The 27,022-nt window shown below is 38.8% G+C and overlaps 1 protein-coding gene across 1 annotated transcript; it reads right to left on the bottom strand.

Annotated features, from left to right (window-relative positions):
* Nucleotides 1-1,187: 1,187 nt before the first annotated feature.
* Nucleotides 1,188-27,022, bottom strand: cers4b (ceramide synthase 4b). The gene is made up of 11 exons (XM_081373874.1): nt 26,632-27,022; nt 24,127-24,297; nt 22,399-22,516; nt 17,845-17,963; nt 14,609-14,666; nt 14,239-14,289; nt 12,412-12,504; nt 10,406-10,534; nt 4,475-4,581; nt 3,446-3,602; nt 1,188-1,809 (listed from the first exon to the last, which is right to left on the bottom strand). Exons 2-11 carry the CDS (start codon nt 24,294-24,296, stop codon nt 1,612-1,614), a joined length of 1,200 nt encoding a protein of 399 aa, XP_081230000.1. The 5' UTR covers nt 24,297; nt 26,632-27,022; the 3' UTR covers nt 1,188-1,611.

Raw genomic sequence — 27,022 nt, 5'->3', positions numbered from 1 at the left:
CCTGCACAGTGGTAACAAGGCATGATGGATCCATGTTCTCATTCTGTTTACGCCAAATTCTGACTCTACCATCTGAATGTCTCAACAGAAATCGAGACTCATCAGACCTGGCAACATTTTTCCAGTCTTCAACTGTCCAATTTTGGTGAGCTCGTGCAAATTGTAGCCTCTTTTTCCTATTTGTAGTGGAGATGAGTGTACCCGGCAGGGTCTTCTGCTGTTGTAGCCCATCCGCCTCAAGGTTATGCGTGTTGTGGCTTCACAAATGCTTTGCTGCATACCTCGGTTGTAACGAGTGGTTATTTCAGTCAAAGTTGCTCTTCTATCAGCTTGAATCAGTCGGCCCATTCTCCTCTGACCTCGAGCATCAACAAGGCATTTTCGCCCACAGGACTGACGCATACTGGATGTTTTTCCCTTTTCACACCATTCTTTGTAAACCCTAGAAATGGTTGTGCGTGAAAATCCCAGTAACTGAGCAGATTGTGAAATACTCAGACCGGCCCGTCTGGCACCAACAACCATGCCACGCTCAAAATTGCTTAAATCACCTTTATTTCCCATTCTGACATTCAGTTTGGAGTTCAGGAGATTGTCTTGACCAGGACCACACCCCTAAATGCATTGAAGCAACTGCCATGTGAGTGGTTGATTAGATAATTGCATTAATGAGAAATTGAACAGGTGTTCCTAATAATCCTTTAGGTGAGTGTATATGTGTGTGTGTGTCTGTGTGTGTATATGCGTATATATATATGTGTGTGTGTGTATATCTATGTGTGTGTGTGTGTGTGTGTCTGTGTGCAACGATTAATCGCGATTAATCACATCCAAAATAAAATAAAAGTTTCTGTTTACATGTGTGTCTACTGTGTATAATTATTTTGTATATATAAATACACACACGCATGTATATATTTAAGAAAAATGTGTCATTTATATATAAAATATTTATATTTATATATAATATAAATTATATATATATACATGCAAACATTTCTTAAATATACGTGTGTCTATTTATATATAAAAAATATTATACACAGTACACACATATATATTATATAAACACAAACTTTTATTTTGGATGTGATTAATCGATTTGACAGCACTAATTTATATGCATTTATTCATCATATTTGTATGTATGTATTAGTAAATATATACAAAGACAAAGCGAGATATTTCACAATATATTTCTTTATATTCTACATGGAAACATATCCCACAGTGATATCCTACAGCTCTATTATTATTTACAAAACAAATCATTCGTTTCATTTAGACCTCTCACGGCGTTCAGAGTGTTTTCATCATGCAAATGCACAATAAATAGTGTATTTTCAGTTAAAAGTACTTTGCAATCAGAGAGTGATACGGGTTTGCTGATCTGTGGTGAAATAAGTGCATTCATCAGCAGGTGTTCGTCTCTTTTAGTAGCAATATGAGGTGTGTGTTACACTTAAAGACATAAATACATTCAGTAATCTAGCCCTCACACATAAATACTTCATCCTTGACTTGGTTATTTGTGTAGATGAGATTACAGTGGTGTGTGTTGTTCTGTGTCTCTAATAAACCCATACATTAGAGTAAAGCGTGTTGTCGTTGCTATCTGGCTTTCGGCAGTCTTCTGTTGGTGTCTGCTTTCTGATTGGTCAGGTTATTTAGGACACAACTGGAGCTGAGCATCGCCAGCCTGGAGTCCCGAACGACATTCCTCTTCCTCCAGGAGGACTGATCTTTCTCTTCCTCTTCTTCATTCTCCTCTGGTTCGCTTTCCACATCGCTGCGCTCATCTTTGTCCAGCTGTTGAAGAGGTCAAAGTCAGATCGGTTCATTTGGTGAATTCACTCATATATTGACAGTATATGACTATTTATAACTATGTGCAATGCTTTTTGAAATTTGTTAATGAAATTATCAAGGAAAAGTGAAGTTTTAGCTAAAAAAAATTTTATTAATATGTTGAAATGTTGCACTAAGTGACACATAAATAAGTCATAAAATAAGTACAAAAATGACTAAATCAAAAACTGAAAACAAAATAAATTAAAGTTAAATAGAAATGTCAAAAAAATTGTTTTGACAAAAGCACAAAATAAAATTGCTAAAACGTAAACTAAAATTAAAATGTAAACTGAAAATATGAAAATAAAAGTTTATTCATAAAGTTATTCATAATATTAATAAATACCATAAATAATACTAAAATAACACTGATATACAGTATATATATACACATACTTATATATATATAAATATATAAGAGTTAAATATATAATTTGTTTCCTATGTATCATTATAACCTAAAACATTTAAGTAAAAAAAATATATAAATATGACATTTTTTTACTTTTATTATGAATTTTTATTATGAATATTAAGAAATGTTGCACTAATTGAACTGAATAAATTGAAGTTGAAGTACTAAAAGGACTGAAAACAAAAACTGAAATAAAAATAAGTTAAAGTTAAATAGAAATGTAAAAAAATATTTAAAAAAATGACAAAAGCACAAAATAAAATTACTAAAACTTACACTAAAATGAAAATAAAAGCTTAAGGTTATTCATAATATTAACAAAAACCATAAATAATACTAAAATAACACTGATATACAGTATATATATATACACATACTTATATATATAGAAATATATATATATATATATATATATATATATATATATATATATATATATAAACGAGTTAAATATATAATTTGTTTCCTATGTATCGTTATAAACTAAATATTTAAGTAAAAAAAGTATATAAATATGAATTTTTTAAACTTTTATTATGAATTTTTATTATGAATATTAAGAAATGTTGCACTTATTGAACTGAATAAATTGAAGTTGAAGTACTAAAAGGACTGAAAACAAAAACTGAAATAAAAATAAATTACAGTTAAATAGAAATGTAAAAAATTATAAAAAATGACAAAAGCACAAAATAAAATTACTAAAACTAAAATGAAAATGAAAATAAAAGCTTAATAAATATATAAATAATACTAAAATAACACTATATATACATAGGTAACAATATATATATATATATATATATATTGTTATATTGTTATATTGTTATGTATGTATTGTTATAAACCAGTAACTACATTAGTTAACAATGAAAAATATTCCTGAAGCATTTCTTAATGTAAATTTGACCATTTTCTATTATTGAAATCAAAATGTATCTGTTAATATTATTTGATGGACCTGATCTAACATGACAAACACTGAACAGTACTTTTATTAAATAATGTTAACAAAGCTGAATAAAAACTGTATAAAATATATCGCTCATTGTTAAATAATGTAAGTTAATGCATTAAGGACCTTATTGTAAAGTGTTATGCAGTTCAATTCAGACATTTTTATGTGTGACTATTAAATAGTTTTATGTGGATGTAGATATGATGGATGGACTGACTTACTTTCCCTAAGAAGAGGAACTTGTAGATCATTCTCAGGATGAGATACGCCCAGTAAATGTGCAGCGCCTGCAGCACCAGCAGGAGCGCATTGAAGAAATAATATCCCATAAACGGCTCAAACACCTCCATAGACAATACAAGAGTGGTGTAGATGATCCTACAGGAGACACACACACACTGCTTAAACGCTGAGAAAAACAACATAATGCCTCATAGTCAACACATGCACTGTAGAAACTGAGGAAATAATCTAATCACATGATCATATAGTGAAGTGTTTAAAATGGAAACTTAAGACGATGTTATCTTATTCTTCATGCTTTAAAGGGGTGGTTGATTATGATTTGACTTTTCTAGCTTTAGTTAGTGTGTAATGTTGCTGTTTGAGCATAAACAACATCTGCAAAGTTACAACGCTCAAAGTTCAAAGCAAAGGGAGATATTTGCTTTTAAAGAAATCGCTATTTAAGGACTACAACAAACGGCTGGTAGAGACTACACCACATTCCTCCCGGGTTAGTGACATTACCAACCCTAGAATTTACATAAACCCCGCCCCCTGAACACGATTTATAGGTTATCAAGACAGAATATGCTAATCAGTGACTAGAAGATAACTCCACATAAGCTTCATAAATTCATCAACTAATCATTCAGAAATGTTGTCTACATGTTGTCACTTCTTCTCGAGTCTCTCCATCTTTCTGACTCCAGTTTGAACATAAAAGGCTAAAAGTTTTAGAAATGTTCAGTGCATGTGTGTGTGAGGTAAAAGGACACGAGCTCTTGAAGCTCCGCCCCCTGTGCCGGGAGCAGCAGCTCATTTGCATTTAAAGGGACAGACACAAAAACGGTGTGTTTCTGCTCACCCTCAAAAAGTGACAATTTTAACATGCGATATAAAAATATCTGTGGGGTATTCTGAGCTAAAACTTCACACACACTCTGGGGACATCAGAGACTTATTTTACATCTTGTGAAAAGGGCATTATACCACGCCTTTAATGAGTCAGTCAGAAAGGTTCTTACTTGCTGGGAAACACGATCAGGCGTGTAATCAGGAATACAGCAGCAAAAATCACAAACAATGAATCACACGTTTTCTTCCAACCGGCATAGTTGAACATCTTGGCAGACTGTGGAAAAAGCAGAGAGATTTAAGATGAGCGACACTAAATTACTCAAAATGTTAGTCTCATACTGTTCAAGAAGACATAGTTTTACAGTATTAATGTGATATTCAAGCTATTATTACAAAATAAACGTTCTTCCAGTATAAACATCCTCCACAGTTATCTTGTCTTAAAGGTAGCATGTGCGAGTTCAGAACGAATGCGATGATTGGACGCACATTTTTTGGTCCTGAGTCTTCCTTGAATATATATGTACATTTTGTCATATATAGACCACATCTATTAATGATCGATTGATGTTTTTGATTCAGAATGTGAAGAGAGTTCAACCAGTATAACAAACATTGTTTATGAAAAACATTGCCTACCCTAGTTCTCAAATCATTATCACATAAACATTATTTATGGATTTTTTTTTTTTTTTTTTGCAAATGTTACTATTACTTGTTTCGGAATGTTCAGAAGGAACATTCCATTAATGGTTAAAGAATGATCAAATAGAATGTTCATAAAACCAACAATGTTTTTAAACATTTTTTAAACGTTTAAAAAAAACATATAGAGAACATGTTTTAATGGTGTCACAGTGTCTGGTTTATGTTCCCTGGGTCACCACTAGATGTCCTCCTTCCCCACGGTGTCTGTCACTATTCTGAACTGCATTTCCCACAATTCCTGTCTGTCACTGATTGTTCATTGTCTTTCAGCTGTTTCTCGTCACCTTGTCAGCACTTGTGTATATATACCCTGTCTGTTTTAGTGTTGGTCACGGAGTCATTGTATATGGTCACCACACTTCTGAGGTCTGTCTTTCTTGCTTGTTTCTTGTTTTGTTTATTTGTATTGGATTGCTAACTTGGATTTTGACCTTGCCTGGACGACTATGAGTTGGATTACCCTTTAATAAACACCACTTTCATACTGCTCTTGGATCTCCTGATTCCTGTGTGTATTCGTGACAGAACGACTCCGTCACAGAAGGATCCAGCGGTATGTTTTCGGGCTTCTCTTCCCCGGCCGCCGAGCGGGAGAGGAGAGATTTGTTTAGGGGAACCCGCCTGGTAGTTTTCCGTGGGACCCGTGGAGGTCGCGGAGGACTGGTGGGTCGAGGGGGAGTCCAGCACCGCTCTCCACCATGGCCCCCCTTCGACTCTGGGATGGTGGAGGATCAAGTGGTGCCACCGTCTCGCCGTCGCAGACGGAGAGGGGACAAGATGGCCGCTGGTGAGCCTGTGTCTTCGGACAAGATGGCCGCCGCCGAGCCTGTGTCTTCGGACAAGATGGCCGCCGCCGAGCCTGTTCACGTCACATTTTCCGAGCCTGTGTCTTCGGACAAGATGGCCGCCGCTGAGCCTGGGTCTTTGGACAAGATGGCCACCGCTGAGCCTGGGTCTTTGGACAAGATGGCCACCGCTGAGCCTGGGTCTTTGGACAAGATGGCCACCGCTGAGCCTGGGTCTTTGGACAAGATGGCCACCGCTGAGCCTGGGTCTTTGGACAAGATGGCCGCTGCCGTGCCGGAGCCAGTGTCTGTTCCTGAGCCTGGGTCTTTGGACAAGATGGCCGCTGCCGTGCCGGAGCCAGTGTCTGTTCCTGAGCCGGAGCCAGTGTCTGTTCCTGAGCCGGAGCCAGTGTCTGTTCCTGAGCCGGAGCCAGTGTCTGTTCCTGAGCCGGAGCCAGTGTCTGTTCCTGAGCCGGAGCCAGTGTCTGTTCCTGAGCCGGAGCCAGTGTCTGTTCCTGAGCCGGAGCCAGTGTCTGTTCCTGAGCCGGAGCCAGTGTCTGTTCCTGAGCCGGAGCCAGTGTCTGTTCCTGAGCCGGAGCCAGTGTCTGTTCCTGAGCCGGAGCCAGTGTCTGTTCCTGAGCCGGAGCCAGTGTCTGTTCCTGAGCCGGAGCCAGTGTCTGTTCCTGAGCCGGAGCCAGTGTCTGTTCCTGAGCCGGAGCCAGTGTCTGTTCCTGAGCCGGAGCCAGTGTCTGTTCCTGAGCCGGAGCCAGTGTCTGTTCCTGAGCCGGAGCCAGTGTCTGTTCCTGAGCCGGAGCCAGTGTCTGTTCCTGAGCCGGAGCCAGTGTCTGTTCCTGAGCCGGAGCCAGTGTCTGTTCCTGAGCCGGAGCCAGTGTCTGTTCCTGAGCCGGAGCCAGTGTCTGTTCCTGAGCCGGAGCCAGTGTCTGTTCCTGAGCCGGAGCCAGTGTCTGTTCCTGAGCCGGAGCCAGTGTCTGTTCCTGAGCCGGAGCCAGTGTCTGTTCCTGAGCCGGAGCCAGTGTCTGTTCCTGAGCCGGAGCCAGTGTCTGTTCCTGAGCCGGAGCCAGTGTCTGTTCCTGAGCCGGAGCCAGTGTCTGTTCCTGAGCCGGAGCCAGTGTCTGTTCCTGAGCCGGAGCCAGTGTCTGTTCCTGAGCCGGAGCCAGTGTCTGTTCCTGAGCCGGAGCCAGTGTCTGTTCCTGAGCCGGAGCCAGTGTCTGTTCCTGAGCCGGAGCCAGTGTCTGTTCCTGAGCCGGAGCCAGTGTCTGTTCCTGAGCCGGAGCCAGTGTCTGTTCCTGAGCCGGAGCCAGTGTCTGTTCCTGAGCCGGAGCCAGTGTCTGTTCCTGTGTCTGTTCCTGTGTCTGTTCCTGTGTCTGTGTCTGTGTCTGTTCCTGTGTCTGTGTCTGTGTCTGTGTCTGTGTCTGTTCCTGTGTCTGTGTCTGTGTCTGTTCCTGAACCTGAGCCTGTGGTGCCAGTTCCAGTAGTTCCAGTGCCCGAGCCGGTGGTGCCAGTTCCAGTAGTTCCAGTGCCCGAGCCGGTGGTGCCAGTTCCAGTAGTTCCAGTGCCCGAGCCGGTGGTGCCAGTTCCAGTAGTTCCAGTGCCCGAGCCGGTGGTGCCAGTTCCAGTAGTTCCAGTGCCCGAGCCGGTGGTGCCAGTTCCAGTAGTTCCAGTGCCCGAGCCGGTGGTGCCAGTTCCAGTAGTTCCAGTGCCCGAGCCGGTGGTGCCAGTTCCAGTAGTTCCAGTGCCCGAGCCGGTGGTGCCAGTTCCAGTAGTTCCAGTGCCCGAGCCGGTGGTGCCAGTTCCAGTAGTTCCAGTGCCCGAGCCGGTGGTGCCAGTTCCAGTAGTTCCAGTGCCCGAGCCGGTGGTGCCAGTTCCAGTAGTTCCAGTGCCCGAGCCGGTGGTGCCAGTTCCAGTAGTTCCAGTGCCCGAGCCGGTGGTGCCAGTTCCAGTAGTTCCAGTGCCCGAGCCGGTGGTGCCAGTTCCAGTAGTTCCAGTGCCCGAGCCGGTGGTGCCAGTTCCAGTAGTTCCAGTGCCCGAGCCGGTGGTGCCAGTTCCAGTAGTTCCAGTGCCCGAGCCGGTGGTGCCAGTTCCAGTAGTTCCAGTGCCCGAGCGGGTGGTGCCAGTTCCAGTGCCAGTTCCAGTGCCCGAGCCGTTGGTGCCAGTTCCAGTTCCTGTGCCGTGGCCGCCCGAGGGGTCTTCACCGCCCTGGCCGCCCGAGGGGTCTTCACCGCCCTGGCCGCCCGAGGGGTCTTCACCGCCCTGGCCGCCCGAGGGGTCTTCACCGCCCTGGCCGCCCGAGGGGTCTTCACCGCCGTGGCCGCCCGAGGGGTCTTCACCGCCGTGGCCGCCCGAGGGGTCTTCACCGCCGTGGCCGCCCGAGGGGTCTTCACCGCCGTGGCCGCCCGAGGGGTCTTCACCGCCGTGGCCGCCCGAGGGGTCTTCACCGCCGTGGCCGCCCGAGGGGTCTTCACCGCCGTGGCCGCCCGAGGGGTCTTCACCGCCGTGGCCGCCCAAGGGAAAGTCTCCACCCTGGCCGCCCGATGGACGGTCTGCTCTGCCTTGGCCGCCTGAAGGAAAGTCTCCGCCCTGGCCGCCCGATGGGCCGTCTGCTTCATCCTGGCCGTCCGATGGACTGTCTGTTTCGCCCTGGCAGCTGGCTAAACCGTCATCCTCTGTTCCTGTTCCCCTTCATGGACCTGGCCCCCCATCCCTCCCCCTGATCCTCCACCGTTCCACCTCCCTCCTGAGCTCTTGTTTTGTTTGTTTTTTGTGGGTCTTGGAGCGTCTGGTAGCCGCTCCGTAGAGGGGGGGTTATGTCACAGTGTCTGGTTTATGTTCCCTGGGTCACCACTAGATGTCCTCCTTCCCCACGGTGTCTGTCACTATTCTGAACTGCATTTCCCACAATTCCTGTCTGTCACTGATTGTTCATTGTCTTTCAGCTGTTTCTCGTCACCTTGTCAGCACTTGTGTATATATACCCTGTCTGTTTTAGTGTTGGTCACGGAGTCATTGTATATGGTCACCACACTTCTGAGGTCTGTCTTTCTTGCTTGTTTCTTGTTTTGTTTATTTGTATTGGATTGCTAACTTGGATTTTGACCTTGCCTGGACGACTATGAGTTGGATTACCCTTTAATAAACACCACTTTCATACTGCTCTTGGATCTCCTGATTCCTGTGTGTATTCGTGACAAATGGAGATCATTAGCAAAACGTTCTTCGAACATATTTTTGTTAGCTGGAAAGTTCCTGACATACCAGTTAAACTATTGAAAAGACGTTCACTTTACTATTATTTACTATGATTTCACATAGTCTCCATAATGGAAGATTAAACCCATGTTGAGAATAATAGAATTTAGGATGTTTGCAAAACAAAATAGAATTAATAAAGTAATCTTACTAAGTAACATTAGTAAACATTCAGTATATTAACTAGAATTGACATTTAAACTAACTTGATATTTCTTACTTAATTTACTTGCTTTCTTTACTTACAGTTGACATTTTTCGCTTTAAGTTTGCTTTGCCAAAAATAATGCAAATTTCCAAACATTTTTGAGTAAAGTGAACTTGACTTTACAGTGTACTGAAGCCACATAAACTCTAAATTACTCTAAATACTGAGACCATAGCATTTCATAAGACCAAAACAAAGCATAAAGGTCATTGCAAATGGTGTGGCCCTCTGATGCTGTTCAATTTTACCTTTTTTTATTTTTATTTTATTTTATTTACTTCATCTGAATGGTATGAAACTTGGTAAAGGTTTTGGCACTTGCTGCGTGAAAACAAAAAAATAATTATGGACGTGATTCAAAAAGGTTAAATGGTCCTGAAAAACAGCCACATTAGATTTATGGCTTTGATTTTCTCACAATTTTAGAGTAAAACATGTTTTGGAAAATAATATATATTTCATATAAAAATTAAAATGGTATTTTTGTTGATTTTTTTCATAACATTTACATTTTTTACATTCATGCATTTGGTAGATGCTTTTATCCAAAGCGAGTTACATTGCATTTCAAGGTTCACATTTACATTCTTATCAGCTCTTGCTTTCCCTGTGAATCGAACCTTGGTGTTGCAAGCGCCAATGATCTACTGCTTGCGCTACAGCTATAATAATAAATAAAATAATAAAAAATAAATAAAAAAATTAATTTCACTTTTTAACATTTTTCAACTTCAGCAATAATCTGCCCCGCGTCATCTTTAAAAAGAGACCAAACTTCAGTCTTTGATCCAAAACTTTCAGGATTTATGACATTTTCAGGTCTATGCTCAAAAAGTGAATAAACAGATTAAAACTACTGCATAAATATAATTTAGTACCGTAAAATCCCCTAAAAATATAAAATATAAAATAAAAAAATATCATCAAACTAAAATATAGTACAATCATTTAATTGAAAGAATAATAATGAATAAATTGGTCATTTTTGACCGACACACAAACAGTACCAAAGGGTTTAACATGAAGTAAAAGTGAAATCATCGGACAGGAGTGTGTTTGGGGAATTTTGTGGCAGTGTTAGACTCATTGTTTCTGCCCATAAACACGTGACTCTGCGGTTGAGCTCGTACCTCCAGGAGGAAATCTGAGGAGTCGTGGACGAGCATCACCAGCGTGCCGACCCGGATGTAGTTGGAGCAATACGAGAAACCCAGCAGGAAAATAGTGGCAAAGTGGTGGATGATCTGTTCTTTGAAATCCTAAAACAGAACACGATCCAGATTAACACAAAAAGACAAAAGAATGATTGATAGCTCGGTGATATCTGACAAGAAATGTAACCTGAAACAACCAAAAGGACAAATCCATCTGGACAATAGATGGCGTGTTAGTGTGAGTGTGAGTGTGTGAAATACCTGACACAAATCATACTTACAAACTCTATGATTTCTCCAACTTTACAGTGTCATTGTTACATATGTTACATGCACTTACCACAGTAATAAGAGTAAATTATGCATAATTACATGCAATTAACCCCTCAACCAAATCCTAACCCTATAGTAAGTACATGTTGTTAATTATTATTACTCAGTACTTAAATATATAATTACACTGTAACAATGACACCTTAAAATAAAGTGTAACCGAAGGTTTTTAAAATCAAATGTCCAAACGTTTTCCAGCTATTGTGGTCAAAACCAGCATCTGAATTTAAAGGCTGTCATTTTCCTTGATATTAAGATTTGCTCAAGATCTGCAATCAACAGTCAGAGGTCTCAATTTGAACTCAAATATTGCACATCAAATGATCTACACATTAATTTTATCGCTCTATTTGCTCTATGACTCATTTGTGACTCATTTGAGAGTTTTAGGAGAAACATCTGAGACAAAGTTGATATTTAAATGAACTCAAAACTGCCTTTTGGGCAATAATATGTTATACTTATTTCTTTTCAGCATTTCTCCTCTTCTCTACTTTGCTTCCTGATCCAGTTGTCTAATAAACCTGGCATTGCATATTACGAAAACTGGTCACACTTTATATGAGGTGTCCTTAACTACTATGTACTGACATCAGAAACTAAGAACAATGCACTTATTGTGTTCACGTTCTATTGCAAAACACTTGTGCTGCTATTGAGGTAAGGTTACGAACAGGTTTAGTGGTATGGGAAGGTTTAAGGGACGGGTAAACTGTTATTATAGATTAAATTACAGAAATTACAGCTGTAATTACATGCAGGTATTTTTTAAACAAGATAAAAACATGCATGTGCACAATAACTGCATTGTATCAAATGATGCAAATGTTAAAAAGAAGTTAAAGTCCCCCTGTGGTGAAAATCCAGCTTTTAATGTTGTTTATGTGTCTATGTGGTGTTTATAATATGCTTTAAGACAAACCATGTGTAAATTCATAAGTCGACACCATTGCTGAGTATTTCCTCCTTAAAACTGCAGTGAACCAAAGACAGTCTCAAAAACACGCTTTGAAATCGCTGGTGTTTCTGACGTCACAAACTACCTTGTAACCAATCAGATCAACGTGTGATCGTCAACCAGTGGATCTCTGAGCTGAGTGAGTGAGTGGAGGCGGGGCTCATTTGCATATTCATAGAACCGTGCATACTAAATGAGGCAAGGGTGTCGAGTTACAGTCAAGATATTATAAGGCATGAAGACATTTTTTTCAATGAAAAAACGTAAATATGTAATTTTGGTGATCAAAGATGAGTTTTAAGGGATAAAAGTATTGACTACAGGGGGACTTTATATAAAGTGGGACCCAAATATTGTACGCTCTTTCTGTTTTCTTTTGCAAGTCACTCTGGATAAAAGTGAATTAAAGTCAACATTCCTCTGGACGTTCAGGTTGATATTTATATGAACTGCAATGGCCATAAGTAACATTATGATATAATGTTGCCTAAAATATTAAACTGATTGATTATTATTGTTAATACAGCGTATATTTAACTTTATTTTGATAACTGACAGGTGAGAAGCAAGCAAAGTAAATGAGCATCTTTAAAAAGGACATTGGCTTCAAAAAGAGAAAGTCTGACCTTGTAACATCCAATCCTCATAAAACATTCAGACCACTGTGGGACACTGTTGTGTGAGCGCTTACTTTTCTTTTGACGTCCACAGACACACAGAGCAGCAGAGACCAGTAGAAGCCCAGTTCAAGCATGTAGTACCAGTAGTGAACGTCCTGCACCGGCTGGAGAAACACAAACAGAACACTGACATTGCATCACCTCTGAACAGCATATAAGGTTAGGAGAACCTCACTTCAGGTAGTGTTTGGTGTTTTAATTTATTTTTGGAGTATAAATGACCATAGTTTATCTTGTATTAGTCTTTTGTAACATCATGTCTTTACTGTCACTTGTGCTAAATTTAATGCATCCTTAATGCATGAATAAAATTATTCATTTCTTTTTTTTAAATTTCTTTAAAAAACGTGCTTTTGAATGGTACTAGAACATACATAATTAGTTCACGGCTACTAAAAAAGCATGTTCTATATAGTATGAATGTGTGTAGTGTGAGTGTGGCACTACATTCGCCATGTCACTGCCATTCATAAATCCTCTCCTGTGGCCTCATGGGATAGTAAAGTGTCCATCATATGCACACTTCAGAATCTCACCGAAAGTTGTAGGGACTTTCCCCCTACTCTTTGTAGTGTTAATTTCGGACATACTTCCTTTGTCACATACTGTTTTTCGCCTACTCTATAGTAGGGAAGTGTGAGATTTCGGATGCAGCCAAAGCCTCTAAACATCTTGTATGCTTTGCTGTTACATGTGTCATAAGTCGCACGGGTATATCTGTGGCAATAGCCAACAATACATTGTACGGGTAAAAATTATAAATTTGTCTTTTATGCCAAAAATCATTAGGATATTAAGTAAAGATCATGTTCCGTGAAGATATTTTTTTTAAATTTCCTACCGTAAATATATCAGATATATTTTTGTGAGTGAATGCTGCACAATCGAGGACTTCATTTGGACAACTTTAAAGGGGTGGTATAATGCCCTTTTCACAAGATGTAAAATAAGTCTCTGATGTCCCCAGAGTGTGTGTGTGAAGTTTTAGCTCAAAATACCCCACAGATATTTTTATATATCATGTTAAAATTGTCACTTTTTGAGGGTGAGCAAAAACGCACCGTTTTTGTGTCTGTTCCTTTAAATGCAAATGAGCTGCTGCTCCCGGCACAGGGGGCGGAGCTTCAAGAGCTCGTGTCCTTTTACCTCACACACACATGCACTGAACATTTCAAAAACGTTTAGCCTTTTATGTTCAAACCGGAGTCAGAAAGATGGAGAGACTCGAGAAGAAGTGACAACATGTAGACAACATTTCTGAATGGTTAGTTGAGGAATTTATAAAGCTTATGTGTAGTTATCTTCTAGTCACTGATTAGCATATTCTGTCTTGATAATCTATAAATCGTGTTCAGGGGGCGGGGTTTATGTAAATTCTAGGTTTGGTGATGTCACTAACCCAGGAGGAATGTGGTGTAGTCTCTACCAGCTGTTTGTTGTAGTCCTTAAAAAGCCATTTCTTTAAAAGCAAATATCTCCCTTTGCTCTGAACTTTGAGCGTTGTAACTTTGCAGATGTTGTTTATGCTCAAACAGCAACATTACACACTAACTAAAGTTAGAAATGGCAAATCATAATCAACCACCTCTATTTTTTTTGCACCCTCAGATTCAGGATTTTCAAATAATTGTATCTCGGCCAAATATTGTCCTATCCTAACGGATGTCCTATCCATACATCAATGGAAAGCTTATGTATTCAGCTTTCAAATGATATATAAATCTAAATTTCACCAAATTGACCCATATGACTGGCTTTGTGGTCCAGGGTCACATACAGATATGTACATCTGCACTGGCGTGTTCGTTGTGACGTGTATTTCACACAGGTGAGCTCACCTGTTGAGGGTATCCTCTCCAGCACTCCTTCTGCTCCCAGAACCAGGGCGTCTATGAGGAAGAGGAACACTTTCAGACAACAAAACTACTTCCTTTAACCGCCAGTCAATAAAAGAGGCAGTCATACAGTGAAAATCACACTGAGTCCCGAGAGCCAGTGTTGTGTTTCAGAAAAACATTAGAACCGTGTGTGTTCAAAATAACAAAGCTGAAGCTTGCTCTTGTTGATTTAACGCAGGTCGATCTGAAGAAGCGTTCAAATCTGTTAGGACTCTAACTAGGGGACCATAATTAGGCAGTGACTCAAAAGACACCAACCCCAAGACACACTTGGGTTCACGTGGGAATGAAGCTTCAAACGACAACTCACGTTAATTAAAGATGCAAATCCCGCGGCGAAAGCAATCATGTAGAACACAAATCTCCAGCTGGGGAAACAAAAGATTTAAAGTTACTATGGTAAATAAAATGGCATTACGACAGATGCATACGTCTGGATAATTAGTTCTTGAGATTGTAGTTCTTTTGATGTTTACTTTTAAAATCTTCAAGTCTGCAATCAAAAGCTAGAGATCTTATGCCTGGTTCAGATTCTTTTGTCTGTTATGATTAACGATTTTGACCATACCTGTCAACAATCTCGTTTTCCCCGGGAGTCTCCCGTATTTCACCTCCCGTTTTGTTATTACTCCCTTGAAACTCCCGTTATTTGTATGGCCCAAACGTCGTTATATGAATAATCACATCAATATATTATTCCAAGGTTGTCCAGTTGCCAGATCTTGTATGAAACCCATCCTACTCGCGCAATCAACACATCATACACATTTCAACCCATTTGTGAGCTCAACCTGGCAACCTACAACCCAGTTGTGCCGTTGATATCTGCGCAGGGAGTAGACGCGGGAAGTTAAATAAGCGTTACTGGTAGAAATGGGAAAAGACTCAGTGGTAAGTAAATATTTAACGCAATTAATGCAGCATCCGTTTTTTTCTGTCATCATTTGGCTGCATGGCGTTTTATTATATGATGCTTTTAAACCATTCAAGCCATATCTTTTTTTATTTATTTTTTTTACTTATTTTTTTTTGAAAAACATGGAGCATAACAAGAACATTTCCAAAAAACAAAACATTTGATATATATTTTAACTATCTTCCCACCCTCAGCATCCAAAAAGTCAGTTACACAGGTATAGAAGTTATTATACAAAGGCTAAGACAGACATGTCCACATATTTTCAAATACATAAGCACATCATATATACACATATCAATCAGTGGAGTGAGAGGTATCTAATATTGCCTGTATTGATATTTGGTTATTTTCCAGAAAATGTATAAAAGATCCCCTATTTTAAGGTAATCTTTTAGTTTGCCCTTTATACTGTAGGTTATTCTTTCCAATGCAATACAGTGTGACAGATCTTTTAACCAATGATCAATGGACAGACCTTCTATGCTCTTCCAGTAAAATGCTACTAAACGTCTTGCAAGAACTAGACAAATGTCAATCATTTTAGTGTGATCACCTGATAATGGTAGACTTACAGGAATTAAACCCAAAGCACATATTTCAGAATTGGTTTTGAAATAATTGAAGAAATTAGTGCCATCACTTTTTGCCAGAATGTCTTGATCACCTCACATTCCCAGATACGATGGACGAATGCTCATTCAAGCCATATCTTTACTTATTTTATAAAACTTTAAAAGCGGAAAGCACATCACTCATTCCTGGGAATACATTTGACATCGCAGTCTGACCTTGACGGACATAAATATCCTACGCCAAAAGTACCAGAGAAAAATCTCAGATCTGTAAACCATACAGTTGCTTTGGTTTTTCAATCCGTACCCGTTTCGCGCCGTGGCTCAAAAGGGACACGACAAAAATAGGGACACACGAGAAAGCCAAAATAGAATCCAAAATATATTAACAAAATAGAACTATACAGAAAAAAAGGTCACAGTGAACAAATTCATAATCCGTGCACGCTTTCCTTTCGCAATCGTCGTTTTGTAAATCGTTCTTTCGCAATAGTTGTTTGTAATATTCAGTTCCTGTGAAAAATTGTGAAATACTGTTTCAATAGGTGAAGTTACACAACAATATGCTGATTGATTACATAACAGTATTTGGATGTAATATTCAGTTCCAGTGAAAATCTGTTCCAGATAATGGAGTATACACAGGTGATGTTTCATATTCAACTCCACCCGCTGGAACAGTTTCTTACAGTAACTGAATATCAATAATAACAACTGAATAACAATATGCAACATCACCTGTTCAGTTTTGCAAACTGTACTCACAGATTTGTGGCCTATCCCTTATTTTAGAAATCTGTTTTTCTGTATATTGATTTGTTGTGTATTGTTAAGATGAATACAACTGTCTTAACTGAATTTTTCTATGATTTGGCGATGGGGTGTGTAATGTAAAGATGACATGAAACCGCATGTGGCTGAACTGAAACCCCCCCCAGGTCTCCCGTATTTTGGTACCCAAATGTTGACAGGTATGCACCCTATGTCAAACAGATCGTGCCAAAATCGTGTAATCTGAACCAGGCATTAGTATATGAACTAATAATGCACCAGCCATACGTTCTTACATAAACTGGAACATAAAGAGGCTTAGCAAATACTAGCTAGTTTGTAACTTACTCTGTATTTTATTCAGTTGCAGCATTTGTTCTTAAAGCAGAGCGTACCTAGTAGGTCGCAAACTGTCTGTAAAGTAATGCATAGTCGTATAATATGACGTTTACCCTCAATAATCTAATAGCAGCCTTCAAATAAGTGAGCGGACGTTGTTTGAATGCCGTGAATTTCAGTTTATAATTATTATAACTTCTTTTGTCTTACATAATGGTAAAAAAATAAGTTTTCATTAAAATATGATAACACTTAATCATGAATAACATAATAGGTATTTTTATATGTACATAACATATCTTTGAAAATAACAAGGATCATTTATTATGACTGATTTTATTTGACAAGCACAACACGGACAAATCTGTGTTGAAGAGCTACTAATAACAAAGTTATTCTCATAATGTTCTCTCTCTTAAAACTTAAGCGAGTGTAAATGGCATCATTATTATATGGTGTATGTCTAAAGAATTTAAGTCTGTTGGTAAAAGAAGACTTGTCTGTTATTTTATTATGACCGTTACTCTGTAAACATTTAGTGTATATCTAGAGTTATGCTTCAAAAGTTTAATTTTGCAATCTGCAACACAAAAATATTTAGTAGTGCATTACGTCAAAACTAGTCTAAGTCGTAACTTGCGCAGAGCACGTTATTAATGCACAAAAATTATGTTATTATTGCATTTCTCATCTTCTCTAGATTTCTATAGTTGTCTAATACAGAGGCATAGAATATTACAAAGACTGAGATTGTTATTATTTAGATTGTTTTATAGTTCTTATGAGTTTAAAAAGTTCTGTATATGTTTCATTTTGAAGTCCTCAAATCAGTGTTTAGGTCGTTGGACTTTTTTAAGCTGCAGTACGTGGTTTTCTAAAGCCAAAATAAAAAGTGGAACTATGATTTTGATAATTATTAAAAGCACATATCTGAAGAAAACTTACCTGGCCTCACAAAACTTCTTAGTGTTGCTGGGTCGGTCCTGGTTTCTGCGGTTCCTGAACCAGGTCTCGACTTGTCTACGAGTCAGGTTGCACTGGTTAACCAGACTGGTGATCTCATTCTAGACAGATTAATGCAATAACATGAGGAATTATGAACCAAAAGAGTGCGAGTTACCTCAATAAGCTCAAAAATTGTAAAAAAAAATATATATATATATATAAAAAAAAAAATCCTATACACAATACTCAAACTTGCATCTTTCCAGCTACGTTTCAGTCACTCGGTGTTCCTCATGCTTACAACACACGGTATCAGCCAATTTAAAAACAATACATTAATAATAGTTATTACAGCTGTTATAATAACAAAGGCCATGCCTCCAATTATGCAGACAATATAGAATTCTACAGGACAAAAATATATAGTATTATACTACTTATTTTCAAGGAAACACATGGCTAAAGTAGTTCCAGGCAAGTTTTGACCGCATTACAGTTCCATATCACTACGCCAAATGATTTCAGTTTTTTCAGAGGTTTTACAGCCGACAACTACCCTGGAAATTCAGAGATCTCGCGAGAGCACAAGCTGACTTTGCTCAGCGAGTTACTCTGGTGTCTAGTAATGATGCTCATTAAATATGCCCTTGTATCCGAGCTGCACCAATCACATCGGGTTATCTGATATAGGCGGGCCAGAGGCGAGCTAAACAGAAGACGACAGCGCTGTGACGTCGAAGTCATTAGTAAACATTGCAAGATGGCTATGGATGAACACCAGTTGTTTGAAACGGCTTTGGCGGCTACAATGAACGAGTTAGACTTGGCTTTTTATCTAAAAGAGGAACAGAAGACGGCGCTCGAATCCTTCCTTTGCAAGAAGGACGTTTTTGCTGTTTTGCCGACCGGATACGGCAAGAGTCTAATCTACCAGTTAGCTCCGCTGGTAGCTAAGCGAATGGGGCTTGTTGTGATTGGTCGTAGTGTTATCCAATTGTGTGCAGTGAGATTTTCAAATGCATGCTTGCTTGCCGCCCCTCGAGCCGGCTGATTTTCATTAGTCGATGCCAGACCATTAATCTTTCAGATTTAGGTCTGGATTTCCAGGCTAGCCGACAACAGCGACAGAACCAAAACCCACAACGACACTGACTAAGCAGATAAACATAGGATAAAAACGACTAATTATTTCCATGTTTTTCACCACAAAATTACGTTTTATTATGTACGGACAGCACATACTCTCTCTCTCTCCCACTCAAACACACACACACACACACACACACACACACACACACACTCGCACAGAAACGAGTAGTCAGCGCCATCTGATGAGTTTATCAGTAAAATAGTTTAGGAACTTAAAGCTACATGACATTTCTCACTAGCGAGGGAATAACGGCGCTGTTCTTGAAGCAGATAAACTTACGGTTTCACTATTAGAGTGAAATATAGTTAGTATGTAACTATAAAATATAGTTAGTATGTAACTATATATAATATAGTTATTATAACAGCTGTAATAACTATTATGCTGATGAACACTGTTGAGAGACACACACACTCAGGTGATTCACACACACTTAAAGGGATAGTTCACTTTGAAATTAATTTTTGATATGTTTTAGCTTACCTCAAGGGCATCCAAGATGTAGGTGTCTTTGTTTCCGCAGTAGTTTCAATTTTGATATTTTTAGGTCAAACCGTTCTTGTCTGTCAGTCATATAATGCAGGTCGATGGTCACTGTCTCAAAACACAAGCACAGAACAGTATTTATATCGTTGTTATCTCTTGAAAACAACACACGTTCAAATGATCTGACGGCGCGGGCGGGTATAGATATATACATAGATGTCGCCTTGGCTACTGCAGTTCATTGGAACGAAACCGTAGCCAAGCGACATCTATGTATATCTATACCCGCCCGCGCCGTCAGATCATTTGGACGTGTGCTGTTTTCAAGAGATAACAACGATATAAATACTGTTCGTTTTCTCACATAAACCGCTCGTTTCGTGTCTTAGGCCATCAATGTGTACTTATGATGGGGAATTGTTTAATTTGGACGATGGGGAATTGTTTTAATTTGGACTCTGTGCTTGTGTTTTGAGACAGTGACCATCGACCTGCATTATATGACTGACAGACAAGAACGGTTTGACCTAAAAATATCAAAATTGAAACTACTGCGGAAACAAAGACACCTACATCTTGGATGGCCTTGAGGTAAGCTAAAACATATCAAAAATTAATTTCAAAGTGAACTATCCCTTTAATCTCTCTCTCTCTCTCTCTCTCTCTCTCTCTCTCTCTCTTTCTAATAACTTCATTAGTCTGCTATCAGTGGCTCAAGTCTCCATTACAAGCTCTAAAACAACGTTTTGTAATTAACAGCGTAGGCGTGGGATGAGATGCGTAAGAAATTAGTCCTGCATTTTAAATTAAAAAAACCTGAAAGATGTCTTTAAATGCATCGTCTGAACATCATCTTCCGTAGCAATAAGCGGAATAACTGACTCCGGTCCGGATGAAATATAAGAGAATAATGCTTTGTGTCGTGGGTCAATTACTCCTTACTTCACAAAAACATTCTGCATATTTATCAAAACATATATTTGTAAAATTCCAAACATCATACAAAATGTATTAGCACATTGTGGTCATCCATATGCAAAAATACCATATTACCATAGTAACTATCCATAAAGCCTGTTTACATGGAGAAAATTTACATATAAATGATGTTAATTAGAACCAGAAATTCATCCACCGAGAAAAGTAGTTCTATCTCAGCTAGATCTGAAAATATGGAAATGAACTCCAGAGAGAAACGCCCAGAGTAATAATACAAAATAAATGTCAGCAATATCAGGTTCCTCGTAACACACGGTTTGGACGGCTTCCTCTTACAGGGTGGAATAAACGTGTGTATTTATTTTCCTTTGTGCCTTTATAGCTCTGAATGAGAGCTGAATATGAGTTGGATTTATTTCAGATGAAGCAGATTTTAGTCCTCGCTTTGAAAAATGGACCTTTTGTTGGTGTAACGAACAGTTCATGCAGTTGTTAAATCATGTTTTTGACTGGAATAACCAGTTTAATTCGACACTGTTTTTACGCAGCCTCTGTCTCATTATTTGAATCATGTTTCATTAATCAGGGGATGATTACAGTTTTTCTCAATTGTTTACACACAAATACTGGTACTTGAGACACAATGACCATAAAATGTAACTCATTCACCAACCCGCTGAACCAATCCTGCTAAACTACAAGCACAATTCCTGCTTTACACTCAAATTGCAGGTCTAAAACACACCTTGCTTCTCTGCTTTTGGCACAATTTCCATGCAGAAAATCTCTTGTTTTCTCAAGGAACACACTGCCATTCAAATATGCACACTGACTCTTCACATGGGCAAACATCCGACACACAGTTTTACAATCAGCAATCAGAGCTTTAGCATAAAAGGGCAACAGGTGAGCTCTTCAATGAGCAATGGATGCCAACATTGATTTATTTTATTTTTTTACTGTAACTGTATACAGTCAATTCTTCTGTTGTTTTGTATATAGACCACTGTATGTGCAGCTTTGTGTTGGTTGGGATGTAACAAGTACATTGTTTTTGTGGGAAAAATAAAATACATTCGTTACCGTGTATTTGTGTGTTCTGAGTATAAAAACAATATTCTCAGATATTTTACAACACACGTATGTATGTACTGTCTGTAGTAAGTGTAACACTGAACAAAAAAAGGCCTAAGTCATTATGATGAATGGAGAAGAAGTGTTTTACTCTGAGCATATCAGTGTTCAACTGGTTCTTATAAATGTCTATTCATATGATGGTTTGTGTGTGTCATTTAAAAAAACAAAATACCATTTTGAGAAGAAATAACATTGTTTTGAATGTAAAGTTTCATTTTGCAGGAGAATTGAGGGGTTTTGCCCATTGTGTGTGTGTTTTTGGATTTGTGTGTAGAGTTCTGAGAATATGAGGCATGCTTTCAGAAAATGTGTGTAAACAATCAAGAAAAACTGTAAGATGAACAACAGACCGGTTCTGGATTATTTGTGTGTCTGTGAACAACACGTTCCCCTGTTTCCGCATGTGGTTTGACGTCTACACACTCATTTGCAAGGTATCGACGTTTTCCAGGAAATTGAGATGCAAAACAACGACTGTTGGAGAATGATCTCTGGTGTGTGTGTGTGTGTGTGTGTGTGTGTGTGTGTGTGTGTGTGTGTGTGTGTGTGTGTGTGTGTGTGTGTGTGTGTGTGTGTGTGTGTGTGTGTGAGAGTGAGTGTTTATGTGTGTGTGTGTGTGTGTGTGTGTGTGTGTGTGTGTGTGTGTGTGTGTGTGTGTGTGTGTGTGTGTGTGTGTGCGTTTGCGTCTGAGTCAGTGAGTGTGTGTCTGAGTGTGTGTGTGTGTGTGTGTGTGTGTGTGTGTGTGTGTGTGTGTGTGTGTGTGTGTGTGTGTGTGTGTGTGTGTGTATGTGTGAGTGTGTGTGTGTGTGTGTGTGTGTGTGTGTGTGTGTGTGTACACTCACCTGCGTAGGCTGTCTGCTGTTTCGAGTGTAAAAAGCTTCTAGATATGGGGCCGGAGTGACTTTCAAACGAACTTGATCCCTCACTCCTAAAGCTCTGCTGAGAGGAAGCGCCACACGTCTGAGGAAGTAAAGGACACAGGTCATGTTTCATCAGTGCCGTTCTTCACCAAAAGAGGCCTTTATCTGAACTGTGCAACAGCCTCACAGAAAATAAAAGAATATTTATTGCTCACGGGCTGCATTGTCCAGGAGCTCAGGAGGAGCTTGTAATGATTGTTGTTTTATGTGTAATATTATCTGTACAAACACTCTGTCTATATGGAAGTGTTTGCATTGGTTGGACTTTAATTAGACGGTGGAAAGATGATCCGAGATCAAACGAGGGTCAGAAGGGTCACGGCATCAGACTCTTTGTGTTGCAATAGCGATCAGCTGCTGCAGCAACCGACACACACACACACACACACACACACACACACACACACACACACACACACACACACACACACGCGCGCGCGTCTGCCTGCTGCTGTTTGTTGATACAGCGTCCCCCCTTCCCTCCTATAACACACTACCTGTCTCCCTCCGGCACACACACACACGCACACACACCTGTTCCAGGCAGACAGAGTGTAAAGTTACACCACAAACTCGCAAAACTAAACAAAACGACTGATTGCATGCGGAGATACAGCAGGAGAACAGATTCAAGCGCGCACTCTAAATATCCAAGCACACGTGTGTGTGAGAGGCTGGTGGAACTAACAAACCAGTTCATTCCCAGTACAGAAAGACGTGTTACCATTTACACTAGTCTCTGCCGGAATATCAGCTCATAGTTATTGTGTTTACTTGTGTAAAATTCTCCAGCGTGATGTTAGGGTGTTGTGGGTGGTTGCCAGGGTGCTGCTATGTGGTTGCTAAGGCTTGTTCCTGACTCTACAACAATAATTATAATAAATAATTGTATTATTAAATTATTAAATTATAAAAATCAAATCAATAACAAAATATATTACTACTGCAATAGTAATATTGTACTGTAAAATATAACATTTGTATTTCGTAATTATAACAGTAATTTTATTATTGTTATTATTCAAAATAATATTTTTATTTTATTAATACTAAATTTAAAAAAATAAACCAATCAATAAAAATATATTTCTATTGCAGTACTGTAAAATATAAAATGAGTATTTCATAATAATATTATCATATTTTTATATATTATTGTTACTCAAAATAATATTATTATTTTTAAATAAACCAATCAATAAAAATATATTACTATTGCAGTACTGTAAAATATAAAATGAGTATTTAATAATAATATTATCATATTATTATATAATATTCTTATTATTATTATTCAAAGTAATTTTTTATTTAAATTTGTATTTAAATGATAAAAATAAAACATATCAATAAAGAAATTAAAGAATGTTGTATTGTACTGTAAAATACAATATAATAATATTTGTATTTTATTATTCATTTAAAAAAAATCACTAAAATCAATATTACTACTGCAATAGTAAAACTGTACTATAAAATAAAATAAAATAATTTCATCCTTCAAGTTGGAAATTCATAAAAATACGTTAAAATCACATCCCTGCTCTAACAACATCCAAAAAACACAGTGATTCCAACGTACTTTTGATATTGTAAATTATATTCTGAAATGAATTCGTGAGGTCAGACCTTGTTCAATGTCATCATCACCTCTCAAAAGCGTAACGCAGCACGATGAATCCCACAGCTAGAGGCAGAGCCAGGAGCAGATCCCGGGGAAGAGGACGCCGAGATCCCTCAATCTCATCCAGATCATCCCAGACGATTCCCGGAGGAAGCCAGTATTCCTGCTTCCAGAGCCACTGACTGATCTGATCCATCCTTCAGGAGGGAAGACAACACACACACACACACACACACACACGCACACATGAGGAGGCAGAACAAAATATGATAGATTATCTTATCAACTAATGGAAAAAGTACTGTGAGGCATTCAGAGGATTATATTTAATGATTACCATATTCATCTAACACTTCAGTTCTGACCGATGAATTTCCATGAGCTTTGAAATCATTCCTGATTTCTGGATAAGCATTGATTTTTCAAAAATCATTTTTACAGAGATTGGGGTGGATTACCAGGCTCTAGTCTTTTTTGAACTATAATATGTTTAAATGATTATACTTAGTTATTTTTGTATATATGTTTTCAATCAGACAATCAACACACATGATAATGTTTCAAGCTGTATTTTTTTGTCTTTAATATTTTAAATTCATATTTTTGCACATATCAAATTTGCATTTGGGTTTTCAGGACCCAAATACGATAACTTTGTGATAAATGTATATTTTAAATATATACATATGTGTTAAAATCAAGCGGCAACCTCCCCGTCTCTCTCTTGAAACCAACACGGAAGTGAGTTAAACTGCAATTCATTGACTGGCCGCTTGGCCTGGCTGCAGAAGTGAGTCAAATCTGTATCTCCCTCATGTTAAAATTACCAACTTTACAGCAGAAAAAAATATGTTTACAGCCTGGATCTCTATGTGGCTTTGGTCTATACAGCTAATTTTGCCCTTCATAACAACTGTGAGGGGGGTGAAATATTTTATAACTCGTCCGTTTAGTTGATTAATATTTAAATTTAAGGGTGTGGCCAGTGGCCACTTGAGTGACAGATGGATTGCCGCTGTCAGTGCTGGCCGTTTGTCTGCTGTTACTAGCCGTCACTTCACCTCAGCAAATGTTAGCTGCTGAACTTGCCATCTCTGCAGTGTTTGTGCTTTTTTTTCGGGATTATTTCATACAATTTAATACTTGGATACAAAGCCCACGTCTTTGGATTCCGTCGTTATCGTTCGAGAGAACAACCAGCGCTGTATTTCAGTTGTTTTCCTCCGTAAACCTGCACTAATGGATGTCTGACAATTTCGTTGCTTTTTGGGGTTTTCAAATTTAAAACGTCAATAAATGCTCGTTCGTTCTGCTCTCACGGAACAGATGGATTATAATATGCTTAACGTTATGTACCGGTCAGATGAAATCATGCAGGCGTCGGCGCTTTCTCCGTCCATGCAATAAATGCACATGAATGAGCGCGGATTTTCTAGCGCATTTACTTGCACTTCAAAGGTAATATGGTAATAAAATGGTTTAACCCATTTGAGAGACGGCCAAAATCAGAATTTAAAATGGACTGAATAAGCTCTCTACGAACTTTCGGACCATGAAAGAGTAACGGACATGTATGCACATAAATCACTGTCACACACAAACACTCTCGAAGTAATACACAGTCTCACTTGTAGCCATGTCTTTTAACTATTGTAATATTTCGAAGGGCAAAAATAGGAAAGTTTAATTGGCTTTACATCATCAGCTAACTCGATCACGTCGAGCTAGGTGATTTCAGATAGCTAGCCAGGCTCCTCAACTCCACTCACGCCCCGCCTGTTTGCCTATTTTCTGTTATCCGGGAGTGACGCAAGGCCAAGATGGCGACGGCCGGCTCCGCCCACTTTAGGCTTCAAAAATGCTCTTCAGAAACCTACGGGTGACGTCACGGACACTACGTCCATATTTTTTTACAGTCTATGGTTAAAATGCATTTATTCTAAATATTTCCAGGATGAAATAACTGGCTTTTACATTGTCGTTACATTAAAAATATAATAATAATTGAAAAGTACTTTTAATTAAGTTGACAGCGTGCATGAGATTAACACTTAAATCTTTTTTTTTTTTTTTACAAAGATTTTATTTTAGAAAAAAAGTGAGAAATCATGAGTAATGTCTGATATAATGAAATAATGTCTGTAGAAAACAGAATTAATTATTAAATGTAGTGATTAAATGTTACATTTATTTAATTGACATCTTAAGTGCACACTGACAGCCTTAAAATACATTTTGTAAACAATTTTTTTTTTTTTTTTTAAACCTGCATTAGACAATCATCATGTCCATCAGATAAAGATTGGCACACGGAATGTTTGTCTCGTGTGTAGTCAATGTTTCTCATTGCACACCTGCCTGACACATCACCTGACCGACAGATGACTGCTGATATCTGTTTAAAACCCATGCTTTAAACAATGAGAGGTTCTTGTTTTCCGAGAAATAAACAGTCCCCACAGCAAACATGCTTTGATTCACAACATCAGGCATTGCACAAGCAACAAATCCCGAAGGCAAATGTTGAATACCTGCTTATGTCCTCTAGGTCTCCGCCGGGTTCCTGCTGAGTGATGGCTGTGATGATGTATTAGGGTGTGTGATGATGTGTGGGATGATGTGCGCAGTTCAGATCAGCGGATTTTACGCAAATTAATTCCCATGGAAATTTGCATCCAGAATCTAGCTCGTAATACAATCGACGTCCATTCGCAAAAAAAAAAAAAAAAAAAACACGACACTAAAAAATATCAAACCACATTCTCCTTAACCTGCCCTTGATAGCGTTGAGCTCAATTATTTAGGAATAATAATAATATCAAATAAAAATCGAATCGAATTTTTTTTTTTCGGAATCCTATATCTTCAGATACATGTGCAGAATAAACGCGGAGGTTTGTGATGTCTGATAAAAGTGAGACT

Source organism: Scardinius erythrophthalmus (assembly GCF_964197995.2).
Source record: "Scardinius erythrophthalmus genome assembly, chromosome: 9".
Classification (NCBI taxonomy): domain Eukaryota; kingdom Metazoa; phylum Chordata; class Actinopteri; order Cypriniformes; family Leuciscidae; genus Scardinius; species Scardinius erythrophthalmus.
This window is presented reverse-complemented; position numbering and strand designations above follow the sequence as displayed.

Coding starts and splice junctions, on each gene's coding strand:
- cers4b (XM_081373874.1), bottom strand. CDS start 24,296: ATGGATCAGATCAGTCAGTGGCTCTGGAAGCAGGAATACTGGCTTCCT. Junction 14,667..17,844: donor AAGAAGTTTTGTGAGGCCAG/GTAAGTTTTCTT, acceptor TTGTTTCCCCAG/CTGGAGATTTGTGTTCTACA. Junction 12,505..14,238: donor GGAGAGGATACCCTCAACAG/GTGAGCTCACCT, acceptor GTGTTTCTCCAG/CCGGTGCAGGACGTTCACTA.